Source organism: Micropterus dolomieu, linkage group LG01 (assembly GCF_021292245.1).
Source record: "Micropterus dolomieu isolate WLL.071019.BEF.003 ecotype Adirondacks linkage group LG01, ASM2129224v1, whole genome shotgun sequence".
Taxonomy (NCBI): Eukaryota; Metazoa; Chordata; class Actinopteri; order Centrarchiformes; family Centrarchidae; genus Micropterus; species Micropterus dolomieu.
Genome location: NC_060150.1, coordinates 36699673 through 36714719, shown reverse-complemented (window position 1 = coordinate 36714719; position 15047 = coordinate 36699673). Strand labels below are relative to the sequence as shown.

At 40.8% G+C, this 15047-nt stretch overlaps 1 protein-coding gene across 1 annotated transcript in view; it reads left to right on the top strand.

The window, feature by feature from the left end:
* The window catches only part of plcd1a (phospholipase C, delta 1a), a 21039-nt gene extending 7017 nt beyond the window's left edge, over positions 1–14022 (top strand). Inside the window, 14 exon segments of the mRNA XM_046067428.1 lie at positions 4797–4902; positions 4904–4993; positions 5191–5320; positions 5465–5693; positions 5865–6066; positions 7339–7483; positions 7628–7780; positions 9610–9759; positions 9874–10030; positions 11621–11737; positions 11853–12031; positions 12378–12513; positions 12605–12754; positions 13931–14022. Of these exon segments, the coding sequence (XP_045923384.1) occupies positions 4797–4902; positions 4904–4993; positions 5191–5320; positions 5465–5693; positions 5865–6066; positions 7339–7483; positions 7628–7780; positions 9610–9759; positions 9874–10030; positions 11621–11737; positions 11853–12031; positions 12378–12513; positions 12605–12754; positions 13931–14022 (2036 nt within the window).
* Positions 14023–15047: the final 1025 nt, after the last annotated feature.

Sequence of the window (15047 nt, the reverse complement as noted above, 5' to 3'; positions counted from 1 at the left end):
CACCCCAAACCATCACTGACTGTGGAAACTTTACACTGGACATCAAGCAACGTGGATTCTGTGCCTCTCCTCTCTTCCTCCAGACTCTGGGACCTTGATTTCCAAAGGAAATGCAAAATTTACTTTCATCAGAGAACATAACTTTGGACCACTCAGCAGCAGTCCAGTCCTTTTTGTCTTTAGCCCAGGCGAGACGCTTCTGACGCTGTGTCTTGTTCAAGAGTGGCTTGACACAAGGAATGGGACAGCTGAAACCGATGTCTTGCATACGTCTGTGTGTGGTAGTTCTTGAAGCACTGACTCCAGCTGCAGTCCACTCTTTGTGAATCTCCCCCACAATTTTGAATGGGTTTTGTTTCACAATCCTCTCCAGGGTGCGGTTATCCCTATTGCTTGTACACTTTTTTCTATCACATCTTTTCCTTCCCTTCGCCTCTCAATTAATGTGCTTGGACACAGAGCTCTGTGAACAGCCAGCCTCTTTAGCAATGACCTTTTGTGTCTTGCCCTCCTTGTGCAAGGTGTCAATGGTCGTCTTATGGACAGCTGTCAAGTCAGCAGTCTTCCCCATGATTGTGTAGCCTACAGAACTAGACTGAGAGACCATTTAAAGGACTTTGCAGGTGTTATGAGTTAATTAGCTGATTAGAGTGTGGCACCAGGTGCCTTTTCACAATATTAAAATTTTCTGAGATACTGATTTTGGGGTTTTCATTAGTTGTCAGTTATAATCATCAAAATTAAAAGGAATGAACACTTGAAATATATCAGTCTGTGTGGAATGAATGTATACATTATACAAGTTTCACTTTTTGAATGGAAATACTGAAATAAATCAACTTTTTGATGATATTCTAATTATATGACCAGCACCTGTAAATTATTTATATTGACTGATATTTCACCAGTTAATTTTAATACCACCACGTGTCAAACAATTTGATCCGCCCGCCACCTCCCGGTCTGCCATTCTCGTCCAACTCTCACAGTTTCCGAGTCTTTTGCTTCCCGGGGCTTTACCCCAAATTTTTGACGGTAGCCCCGAATTAATCCTCATGATGCAGCATGTCTCACAGGTCTTCAAAGAACAGAGGCTACCCACAATAATGTTGCTACATTTTGTTTGATGTTCACATAACGTGACACCCCACCGTTACTCAGCCTGCCTGCTTTAGCTTTTGCTAGTGCATCTGACATTTTAAGTCATCTAAATTTCTAAGATTTGTCTGTGACCTCTCTCCACTCCTGCAGGTTTGGAGGGAGATGCAGATCTAGAGTTCCTGTTGAAGGGTGGGGAGCTGGTCAAGATCCGCTCAAAATCCTGGAAGAAGAACCGCAAATTCAAACTGCTCGAAGACTGTATGACGTTGTACCATGAGTCCCACAAAGCATTTAGGGAAAACCAAAACTGTGAGTGTCATTTTCTACTGGGTAATATGTGTTTGCATAATTATTTTTGTTTGTGTGGGAGCTAGATGGGATTTCAATTGCATAATGTGCACAAATGGGAGAAGTTCCATAAAACCCCCAGTTTCTCTTAAACATACAATAAAAGACAGAGCAGTGCCTTTTAAAGTATCCATACAGACATAATAGTGATATTGAGCGATGTGGCTGTGTGAAGTGTCATGTGTCAGAGAGTTTTTAACATGACCAATCTCCCTTAGAGAAGGGTTTTCAGTTTGCAGGTGTTTTCTTGTTTATGGAAATAAACATGTTTTATTCCTGTGGGTGTTAGCAAGTCACAACTACCAATCAGCTCTAAAGTGGTTTGGCATAAGGTAAGAGAGCTTGTTTTTAACCACATTTTGTTTAAGATGTATTTGCTGGTATGCTTTACTGAAGCAGTGTATGTAAATGGATGCAAAACACAAAGTTATATAGCTTTAGATATTTTTCCAGTGAGTAGTCATATTACATATGGTTGTTCTGTTTTCTCTACATTATCTCTCTGTTGCATGTCTCTCTCTCTTTGCTAGAAGAGGGATCTCTCCACTGTTGCTCTTGCAGAGTTTTCTCACTTTTTTCCTTCTCCAAATCGAGGATCTAAGAAAAGAAGCTGTTACTCCGGTATATGCCGTTCATATTGTAAAGGCCTCTAAGACAAATCTACAGTGTAATTCTGGGCTATGCATGTAGTGCTGGATATCATTTGAAGTATGTGGTGAACAAGATTCTGGTTTATACTTTTAAAGCTGGACCAGCCAGTATATCTATATTAACAATGGATCAAAAGACTACATGTACAGGGATTGCTAGCTCTTTAAACTCTTTGTTCTGGTTTTATGGCCCACAACGTCACTGTTTTGGTTCACTCTCACAGCCCTTATTTCCAGCAGCAGTCAGCTGTTTCAGTGATACTGCTCTGATAAACCCACTGTACGCTGTCCAGCACCAAACTGCAGACAGACAAAGTTGGTGGCTAGCTAACGCAGTGTTGCATTTGGAAGCACTGTGGCCTCACAGCAAGAAGGTCACGGGTTCAAACCCCAGCCTTTCTGTGTGGAGTTTGCACGTTCTCCCCGTGTCTGTGTGGGTTTGCTCTGGTTTCCCCCACCATCAAAAACATGTTAGTTCTTCAGTCAGTGCAATTGACCAGGCAATGAGTACAGGGAATGAATTTAGCTGTGTGTATGTGACAAGAAAAGTATCTTCTAAGATTTCCCTTGGGAGCTGTTGGAGATTAATATAGAGCTACAAGGAGAGTGAATATTGTTCCTACCTTCATCATGTGCCTTAGACACCAGCCCAGGTGGATGCTAATGTTGCTGCATGTCTGATATATGTGCAAATATGCCACAGTTTGCTAAGAACAATTTTATAAGGTGATATTAGCTGTTTCCTTTGTTGCTGAGAAACTATATGTTTTTATCTGTTGTCTAGTCTCTTGTGAGTGAAGGCCACATAACAGTGAGCTACCACACAGAAACAAAAGCCTTCCTGTTGATAAGATGTAAAAACAGTTTTAGGCGCTCTGTATTGTGTTGTGCCCATTAGGAAAAAAAGTCTGCAGCTACAAGATACTGACTTGTCTAAGTGACTCAGAGGTGACTGGGGTGTGATTTTGTTTTTTTTTCCATCTTGACCCTCCTCTGAGCTACAAATGTTTTTCTTTGAGCATTTCTGTGTGAATGGGAAAATGCATTACCCTCCTTTCATATAAATAACCATATTAAAAAAAACAAAAATTATAAATATAAATTATATTCACACCAAAGGTATCTATTCTTTGGCCTTTCTATAATATTATTTACAGAGACCCAACATTTCCCACATGAGCAAGCACTTGGCGACAGTGGAAAGGGAAAAACTCCATTTGAACAGGCAGAAACCTCGAGAAAGAACCTAGACTCAGGATGGGCGGCCTACTGCATTGACCGGTTGGTTTGAGAGAGAGAGGGGGACGGAGGGAGAGAGAGAGGGCAGGAGGAACAAGAACACACAGTAGCACAATGCAAGTTCAACATAGAGATGCAAAATAACAGCAATGATAGTGGTAATAATACAATTCTGAATAAAAAATAATTATTATAGCAATGATTAACAGCGGTTATCAAGCAGGAACATGTGGTGGGGGGTAGGTGGCTTGCTACCACAGATCCAGACCCTAGACACCTGCAGAGACACCTGCAGAAGGCAACAGAATGAAAGATGAGAAAGCACAAAACTACTGTGGTGAAGTCGAGTTAGTAAACATGCATTAATCGTATAAGAATAATAATAATAATAATAATAATAATAATCCTTATTTGTAGAGCACTTTTCAAAAACAAGTTACAAAGTGCTTTAACAAGTGTAAAGAATAATACAAAAAAGATAAGAGCATGAAAATTTAATATAAAATTAGTAAAATACAATAAAATAAAAGGGATAAAATAAGATAAGACAAATAAGATCGGGAAAAGCTCTCCTATAAAAGTATGTTTTAAGAAGGGACTTAAAAGGGACTTAAAAGAGTTCACCGACTCAGTCAAGAATGCATATAGACAGAGAAGAAGAGCAGGAGAGAGGAACTAATAAAACCATCAACAGTTGTTACCAGTACTGATAACACAATAGTGAATCAAGAGAAAAAGCACTTGAAGCCTTGATGTAAAAACAATTTTCAGTGGGCAACTAGTTTTTTTCTTTTCATTAAAGACAATTACAGGAAAATTAGATGATTTTTCTGGACATTTTGCACTGAATGACAACATATTACTTGTAATTAAATATAAATATAACAATGTGATACCATACATTTTTATTTTGGAATGTATTAAATAGATATTAAATTTTGTAGACAGACAAGGGAGAACTGGAAACTGATTTTGTTTGTAATCCAGACTGGGAGTTTCCACCAGTGACTGGACTAACAAGAAAGAGCTAGACTTTGAAAGTATCGAACAAAAAAATCTCACTCCCTTCTTTCAGCCCTCACTTCAAAGCCACTCCCCCAAACCCCATTTTCATGCGCAATGAGTGCACAGGCAGGCAGGTAGACAGCCAATCATTTCATTCGGTCCGTGCTTATTACAGATACCTGATTTTTTTTTTTGTTAGAATATCTGATTTACATGCTGTCAGCATGTAAAGAGAATTTCAACAAATATAACATAAATGAAATAAACTGCCTGCCCTACATTGAAGATAGAGACTCCAAACCCCAGATGTTGCAAGTCTAACTCAAAGTTTAAGTGTAATATTGTCTTTCTCTGGCTTCTCTCTGTGTGCATTTAAGTGTTTTGAGGGCTTATCCCTGCAAACTCGCCTCAAGGGCCTGTATCTCTAACAAACCCTTTCCTATCTCCAAACAGTCCCGATTGATGACATTGATTCAGTGCGCCTGGGCCGTCAGTCTGAAGGGCTAAAAAAGTACACCAACACCAGTGATGAAGATCAGTGCTTCTCCATCATCTTCAGGCAGTGGAGTGGAGGCAAAGCAGTGGGTTAACAGCCTGGTGAAGATTACGAGATACATACGCAGCCTCAACCGCCAGCAGAACAGTGAGCAGTATCCTTCACAAACTCTATAATTGGGAAATGTGTTTGCATACATGTTTCTCAAAAGTGTTTTCTGGTACTCTTGCAGAACCCGATTGGTTGTTTTGTTCTTTATTAGTTTAAATCTGCTCCAAAATCTGAAGGATTGCTTGAGTTGTGTACTTGGCTAGAATACGTGTAAACCAAATCCTTACATGTAAATACCAGTTGGATCTTCGAATGCATGCGGAAAGCAGACAAGAATCACGACAACATGATGACCCTGAAGGAGGTGAAGGCCTTCATGCGCGAGATTAACATTGAGGTGGACAGCCAATATGCAGAGCAACTTTTCAGGGTGAATCTCTCATAAAATTCATCAATGAGCCATTGTATCTACATGTAAAGATAAATATAAATTCCAAATAATGTGTAGTTCAACAAACTTAATATCTAGTATATCTCATTGATTGGTTGTCTTTTCATGTCTTGTGTTGCATAGAAATGTGACACATCCAAATCAGGCACCCTGGAGGGTGCAGAGATCAAGCAATTCTACGATGAGCTGACGCACCGGAAGGAGATAGATGAGATTTATGGGACGTACGCTCAAACAGAGGGTCAGATGAGTGCCGGAGACCTGCTGAACTTCCTACTGAATGAGCAAAGGGAGCAGGTGTCCATGGAGGACGCTCTCAAGCTGATTGAAATATACGAGGTGGATGGGACAGGTAGAACTAACTTGGAAACAAAACTGATGAGTCATTAGGGGTTTTATACACATGGTTTACTGGCAGGTGTGCATTACAATTATGGGAACATATTATCATTGCTTTTATTCTGTAGTTCACATTCCACAAATCATATCCATCGTGTCTGTCTGTCTGTCTTCTGTCCACCAGCGAAGGAGAAGAAGCACTTGACCAAAGATGGCTTCTTGATGTACCGGCAGCACGAAGATACCTCCATCTTCAACCCGGCTCAGAAACCACTTTATCAGGACATGCACCAGCCGCTCAACCATTACTACATCTCCTCCTCACACAACACGTACCTGGTGGAAGACCAACTCAAAGGACCCAGCAGCACAGAAGCCTACATAAAGTAACTAGTCTTACCAACCAACTGTACATAGCTGAAGGCAACTAGAGCTGAATTCCTGATTCCTGATAAGTGATCCTGATAAGTTTTACTCCATCAAGCTTCCTAATGTATTATTTTTACCTAAAAGACAAGACAACCTTGCTCAAGGGCCATGACAAAAGAGGGAACGAGGCAGCGTAAATGATCAAAAAGTGATTTATTTAACAAAAGAGTGAGCTAAACATAACTATTTAAATGTGCAAGGTGTCTCTGTAACATAAAAAACCCAAAGCAAGATGTGGCAGTGGGGGTGATCAGGCCACAGTTGGTCTCTGGATTGCAGAGAAGGGAGAAGAGCATGTAGTTTGACTAAGTGGTGCTTTATCTCCACTGGCTCACAGGTCCCAGGTGCTACCGATCAGCAATCACCTCAACAGAACAAAGATGGTTAACAACAGTGAGGTAACACTCCCACAGAGGGGCCGTCACACAGCTTGACAGTGGAGTACATGTGTTATGTTGGACAGACAGATCATCCTTTTTGACCAGATAGATATATGAACTAAACTTACGAAGTAAACCAGAAACCAAAAGTACTTCTTGCACATTCTAAACTACTGGAGATTTAGTCCAATTAGACCAATAATATAGTAATAAAAATAGTTTTGTTTAATATGCAATTTTTGCCTGAAGGGACCATTTTAATTTATTTGGTGTGCAACTGAATTCTCTTTGAATAGATGGGAGGTTGGACATGCCTTGAACTTCTTTGTGTTTTTTGTTGTTGTACGCATTTGCATTGAAATATCACTTTTTCATACTTGCAGTAAGGGAGTTATCTACGTAATTGTGTTTAAACCCTCAGTAGTATTACAAAAAAATTTAATCCTTAAAGTCCTAATAATTATACCATATTAATGACAACTAGTGTCCACTTATATGGGACTGATTGATATACACAAGTTGTAGTAGTCTCTAGTCTTGTGTTCATCCACCCCAATAGTTCCTGGGCCTTCAAAAAGTAGCCTGGCGGGTAAAATGAGGACCCCAGAACAACATTTACTCCCTGGATCCTCCTGTGGAAAAACAGTGAGTTCCTCCAAAGGTTCCTAGTTTTGGGGTATAGTTCCTTTGGTCGAAACGTAGCTAAAGCAGGGACAGGAACTAAAACTGACTCTGTTTTCCTTTGGTCGAAATGCAAGTAAAGTTTTGTGAAACACTTCTGAGATGTAAAAAGGGCAGAAGTGATGCCAGAGGTGTACCGGTTTTCACAAAGGTTTTCCATCCATGCAGAGCACTGATGAAGAGCTGTCGCTGTGTGGAACTGGACTGTTGGGATGGGGCTAATGGCGAGCCTGTTATTTACCACGGCTACACTCTCACATCCCAAGTGCTCTTCAAAGATGTCATCAAAGCCATCAAAGAATACGCCTTCAAAGTATGTGAGATATTGTATATGCCCTGTGGGACAGGATGTATCAGGCTGCTGATGTTGACGATTGCATTTCTTTTCCGTTCCTGTTGTACTCATTCATGCTATTAAGGAATAAAAAAATAATGAATGCTTTTTTCCTTTTCCCAGACGTCTGACTACCCAGTGATCCTGTCTCTGGAGAATCACTGCACCCTGGAACAACAGAAGGTCATGGCCGATCACATGATCACCATCCTGGGTGATGCTTTGGTCAGAAAGCCTCTGGGCACCACCATACCCACAAACTTCCCCTCACCTGAGGTGTGTGGCCTGGTTTACGTCAGCTCGCAGATTCATTCACAATCTTTAGAGCCTTGCTGTAAATACCTTCCCAAATAAACATCAAAGGAAGATAACACCTAAAAATTCCAAGTTAAAGAACCGCTCTACCAGATTTGTTCAATTTCCTATTTACTTTAACTTGACTATTAGATTTGTCTCGGAAAGGAAGCTGATGAGATTAAAGTAAAACCCACCCTCATTATGTGAACTCTAAATAAACACATAATTAAAACAGCATCAATCTCAAGCCTCTGCTCCTCCTCTGTGTGTTGATAATTTCCGTACACAAGAGCTTGAGTTTTGCGTTTTATTAGCTTGTCTTAGTAAGAGCTAAGAGCAGTTGTTAATTACCTGTTACAAGTTAGTTACAAGATCTGACTGTGAGGCTCAGCAGTTTGTAAGAAAACACCTTGCATGGTAAAGCCTAGTTCACACTACACGATTTTTAGCCCGATTTGCTGGTTGGTGAGCTCCGACCGACAGGCTGTAATCAGGGGTAAATCAGAGATCGATCGGCGGTCACAAGTTGTTATGTGTGAACTACTCAACGATGTATCAATACGGCTCCTCGACACATCACTGACACATTGCAGATGCCAGCCAGATATCTAGCATGCCAAATATATGGAGGAGTCGGCCGACTCAACATTCACATCCAGCCAATGAGAGAAGGCAGCTGGCAGAGCATGCAGCTACTTTTCACTGCAAAACACTTTTTACTCACCTCCAGCTGTCTCTGTAGCACAGACAAACCCTGCTATCCGTGTGTGCTTCTTCCACCCATATTTTTTGTCTTTATAATTGCTATCTCTATAATAATAACAACAAGTAACAAACAACAGCTGTTTCATGTGTAGGTTCGCATCATTTCCCATTTTACATTTCACGTGTGTTTTCTTGACAAAAAGTGGTTTGGAGACCAGCGTTGGGTGACAGAGCCGCTGTCAGCTCGTGTGTGTGAACTTTATAAACATTCTATGTGTGTGACCCTATGTCTACCATTAGTCACGTAGTGTGAACGCCACAACGACTTCAACATCGACGGCAAGTTGTGTAGTGTGAACAGCACGGCCATTGGCCAACGCTGACAGTCGTGTAGTCTGCACGAGCCTTAAGAGAGGTTGATGGTGAGTGGAATTTAAGTTGTGTGAATAGAGGTTGGTACATAGGCTATTTAGTGTCTGTACACAAGGCGTGCAAGGAAAGCACACATTCATTTAACATTATATTGATTGACTTCATGGTTGCATTTTACACTCTCCTTCCCATCTCTCTCAGAAATGTTTGCCTGTCTTTAAATAGCCGTTTGGCCTATCCTGGCATTTCTTTCTTTTACTGTCTTTCTTTAGTTCCTTTTCTGTTTCCCCCATTTCCTTTCATATCTTTCCATCTTTAAACCTTATATCTTTACTAGTAAAGACATCTATGACTCCCAGATGAACTGAAAAATCTTCTCATTAATAGGAAAGACACACAAAGAGGGGATTTGCACGTCAGATCATCCTTCAGTGACATTCCCAAGCTCTTGTGGGTAGCCCTGTTCAAATGTGGCACCCATGGGTTGAATGCCTTTGGCATTGTCAGCCTCAAATGAAATCATAATTATGCATTACACAACATTTTCCTTTCTGTCATTGGCTGGTGAAAGGGTGTGACTAGAAGACACCAGTAACACAAGCGCCTTGACATTGAAAAAATAACAATACTTTGCTTTCCTGCATTTAGCAATTATGTTCCACATTACTGCATAATATGTATCTCGAGTTGCATGACAACACATAAAACACATTTTGTCTGTTTCTGTGTAGGAGCTGAAGGGCCGGTTCCTCATCAAGGGAAAGCGACTGAACAAACTGGATGCTGCCTTTAACAATGACAGCACCATAGAGGACGAAAATGTGTCTGAGGAGGATGAGGCTGCAGACTGTAAGGAGAATAGCCAAAAAGGCAAACCAAAGGTGTGTTAAGTTCATACTACTTAGTTGTAATTTAAAAATATATATATACCGTATATATACAGTATATATTCTTCAAATATCATCTTTGAATGAACAAAACTGATCCTCTTTTAGAACACAAAGATCACACTTGCCAAACAGCTCTCAGATGTCGTAATCTACTGCAAGAGTGTCCATTTTAATTCGTTTGAACACTCCAAGAACAACCAGGCCTTCTATGAGATGTCGTCCTTCAAGGAGAGCAAAGCGTTCCAACTGGCTGAGACTTCAGGTAAACACGGCACATACCCACCTCAAGTTCCAGTTAGACAACAAACGTGATTGTGATTTCTCCTGAGCAGAGAGTGAAAAAAGCTTAAAGAGATGCTTATTGGCTTTTCCCTCTCTCCTTTATTGAGTTATATAACTTTTTTGTGCATGTATTAGGTTTGCAAAGTGAAAAAGCCCAAAATCCACCCCAAAGGGAGTTTTTTTTTATTTTTATTTAACCATTATTTAACCAGGTGAGTCTCATTGAAATTAAAATCTCTTTTGCTAGAGAGACCTGGCCAAGACGAAGCATAAAAGAACATAAAGGACAAGTTTCCAACATATAAAAGACATCAATCATACATACATAAGTAACACAAGCCCCTGTGTTGAATAAGGCAAGGCAAGGCAAGTTTATTTGTATAGCACATTTCAACAACAAGGCAATTCAAAGTGCTTTACATAAAACTGGGTAAGATTTAAAACTATCTGAAATGGAGGACAGCCAATCCAAGTTAAAATCCCTGGCTAAAAGTACCTCTCCAAATTCAATGCTCGATAGATGATGATTTAAACTAGCACTAACCTGCCACGGGGAAGCTGGTGAATCGGCCCTGTTGAGTGACCACACTACTGGAGACCAGCGATGGGCGAAAACAGTTGTCTGGAGAAGTAGATGCCCCCAGGCAACCTCCCACCAAACAAAGCGTCCAAAATTATCCACCCACAAGCCGACCAAGGATTCACCCGCAGCTACAGGAAAACTAAGACGATTCGGATTCCAACAGCGGACGAGCATAAAAGCATAAAAGCGATAAAATCACGTTCAGGAGAACAGTGTCACAACCTAAAAATACCTAGACAACCAGGGTGGCTTGTGAAGTCATCAGTTACTCAATATGTCATTCACACTTTTAAAAACCGACAGATATGAGACAGACACGAGTTCCCATTTCCCACAGAAAACACTGCTCTGAACTGCCTGAAAACAGCTTGTTTGTAGTCCAGCCACTTCCCTTAAATCCCTGTGACGACACAGACACGCCCTCAAAAACACCGGTAAAAAAACAGTGATCTGCAGCACACACCTCTCCTCTCCCTTCCAAACACTAGCTACCCTCCAGGCAGTCAATGGACATAAAGTTGTTACTATGATGTAGAGACAGAGCTCAGTTAAAACTTTATGGATGAAAGATACTTTTGTTACAGATTAATAACTCACCACTCTGAAACTCTTGCTCCAGTCCATGTTGCCAAGCTGGTCGGCAACATGTAGCCTACAGCTGAACCGAAGCTGTTTAAGGGCTTCTCGCTGCCTTCTCTGCTTCTGATTGGCTATTACCGGCTTTTCGCTGACTAGGAACTGCTCGTGTGCAACTCCCAACAAAGATCATTTAGAGACAAGATGTATCATTCCATAGCTAAAACAAAGCCTTCAACACAGGGTGAAAATAGGAGCTGCAGCAGTGTGCAGTATGACAAAAATATGGTGTTTTTTGAAAATTAAACCATGTAAACCTGTTCTGGTACAACCGCTAAAGAGAATTTTGAACCTGAAAATGAGCATAATACCACCTCTTTAAAGCATTGGTGTTTTGATGTGCTTTCGTAGCTACTGGCTTCATCCATCACAACATGGACAAACTTAGTCGGATCTATCCAGCTGGCTCCAGAACTGACTCCTCCAACTATAACCCAGTGCCCATGTGGAACGTCGGCTGCCAGATAGGTACAGTCCCATAATAATATACAGAAATCCAGCCATTGGTGTTTTAAGTGTTATTGTTATATCACAAGTGATGGTTTCACTCTCTTCTCCTTTATCTCTGTGACGTGGTTTTTAGTGGCGTTAAACTTCCAGACTCCCCACAAGGAGATGCAGTTAAACCAGGGTCGGTTTCGGCCAAATGGTTTTTGCGGCTACATCCTTAAACCTGAATTCCTGAGAAGCCCGTCGTCTCAGTTTGATCCCAACGCACTTACCAGCAGGCCCTGGCTACAAAAGAAGACCTTTCATGTCATGGTGAGAGTTACATGAGGTTAAACCTGAAAGATATGTCTTAGTTAGGGTTGAAGTCGCTATGTGGAGTTTCCTTTTGAACAAACAAAGTTATGTTTACATCCCTGTGTGTGTGTCCTCGAGGCGTAACAAGTATTTTGAATCCACCTTAAACGTTTGCAGAGGCGATTCTTTAAAAAAAAAAAAAAAGTCACCTACATTGTTTGCAAGCCAGCAGGTCAAACACCTCCACAAGGGTGCATTACATTTTTTGTAATTATAACATTTGCTGTAGCTGAAGCTTTTCTTTTCTTTTTCACATTTGTATTGTTACAATTATGTGTTTGTGCTTCATATCCCAATACAAAAGGTGATCTCAGCTCAGCAGTTGCCCAAACTCAACAAGGACAAACCCAAATCCATCGTCGACCCTTTGGTGAGAGTGGAGATTTATGGTGTCCCAGCAGACAATGCCAGCAAGGAGACACCCCACATTGACAACAATGGTGAGCATAACACACACACATACAGAGAAATGGACACACACTGAATTGCTCCATGCATGAATTCTCTGCTAACAATAATCCATCCCTGCAGGGTTCAACCCCGTGTGGAATGAAAGCCTCAAGTTTGACATCCACGTCCCAGAGTTGGCCATGGTGCGATTTGTGGTGGAAGACTTTGACCTAGCATCCTATAATGATTTCATCGGGCAGTACTGTCTACCGCTCACCAGTGTACAGAACGGTAAGAAAGCCCCAGCTCCAACAGCATGAAGCACTGAAGTGGAGGAAGCGAGATGAAACAATTATTTCGGGCCCAGATGTTAGCAAGAGTTTGCTGTTCTGAAGGAGCAAGATATTGAACCTAGAGCTCGGAGGGTGAATTCCAGAAATATAGAGGTGTTAAACTATTTCATAGATAATTTTTATGCAGTTGCTTAAGACAGGATATCCAGTAACTTCGGCTAACGTCATTGTTGAGCACTAACACTTTGGGGTAGCCTTCAAACTGCATTTAACAGCAGACGTCTTATATAAATAATGTGTCCTCCAGCTATTTAAAAGTACAACATATCTCAGTCTTGTGTGTGACAAGAGTTGCTGACAACACATGACTTCAATTTCCATTTTCAGAATGAGTGCTAAGCAGGGGTGAGCCCAAACACAAGACACAGAGCAGAAATTCAGTTAAGGGTTTTTTTAATCCTAATGAAAACAGGCTTACAGGCAGTTGACTGGAAAATCCAAGATGACTGAAGGATGGTACAGCAATAGGCAGACAGAAGACTCTTCCAAAAGAACACGACTGAGTGTAAACACACTACAATGACCGGACAGGAAAACAGAAACACCAAACATATATACTCAGGGAATAACGAGCAAGTGACCGGGATCAGGGCTAAAGAGGCAGAGAGACAGCAGGCAGACAGAAACTAAGCATGAAGCAAACACCAGATAATAACAGAAAGGGACAGGAACAAGGCAGGCACAAATCAAAACCAAAATAGAGAGGAAACAGACTAAACAGCACTAAAGGCACAGCGTAGATACAAACTAATACAGATGGACTACAGCGTAACAAGGGAAACAGACTGAAACAAAGATCAAACAGAACACAGAGCAGATATGGGCAAAATAACAAACACCGAAGTACACAGACCAGGCGTAAACACTAAGACATGAACTGAGACACAGAACTGAAATGCAGGAATAAGTAGTAGGACAAGAAAACAGATTGAGAACCAAGACAACCATCCTCACAAGAATAACCGAGGCGAAACAGTATAACACAAGAGATGGACCAAAAACACACACTAAATAACAGATACCAAACAGACCAATGAACAAAACTCACAGAGACCTAAACAGGACCGATCAGGCAGAATGTGACAGAAGCTAAAACTCACTTCCTCCCCCCCAGGATATCGGCAAGTCCCACTGCTCACCAAGAGAGGGGACCTCATACCCTCTGCTGGACTGTTTGTGAACATCAAGCTCATCGACGCCCAATAGGCTCGTGTTGGGAAAGCGTTCAAGCCAGTACCAGGATTTATTTCATTGTTGTTACTCTAAAGCAGGGGTCGGCTACCTATGGCACGCATGCCAGCGCGGGCACGCAGAGACATTTTAAGTGGCATGTGAGAAAGCAAACTCAATCTTAATGTGAATTTAGAAGATAAAATGTTGGCACAAGAGGCATTTGTAACTATTTTAGCTTTCTTGACTGACTCTACACATGACATGTTGGTAGTGAACAATACTGTCACTGTTCCAGCTCAGGCTTGTCCTGGGCTGAGTTTACCGCCTACAAAACATAGCAAAACGTTTTTTTCAACAGAAACGGTGGTTCCCTGAACACCCTGTTGTGTACGCAAGAGCACTGCATTTCCCTGCCATTTTTACACCGTTGTGTTTACAAACTTGTCGCAGCTGATTGGATAACACCTTTGACACGCCCACCAAACAGAAGAAAACATACCTCGAAGCCCGCTGCAGAACATTGCGGAATGTTGCAAGGAAAAATGTCATTCAATCCGAAAACGTTGCAAACTGGTGAAAAACGTTGAGATTTCACTCGCTCCTGGTCTTGTCAAGCAGTGGTGACTTGCTTATTCAAACCAAGGAGACAGGTGTCATCCTAAAGGTCTTCAATACCACAAAAACGCTATTAGTAGGCTATTTTTAATTAAAAACATTGTTGTGGCATTGTTATTGCATATGAACAGTGAAAAAAATGGTTATGAATGTATGGGAAATAAAGATGTTTAGCTAAATAAGTTTATTATTTTTGTTTATTATCAATGATGCACTCATCTACCAAAATCTATTTAAATTAGAATATTTTAAATGCTTATCATGGCAAATATCGATATATGTGATTAATTTCAAATCATTCTTTTAATAAATTACAAAACTACAAACAAGTTACAAAATGTGTAATTAATTAGACTAATTTTTTTTTAATCGATTGACAGCCCTATTTATTATATTTCTATTATTATTATTATTTTATTATTATTATTAACAAGGTCAAACTT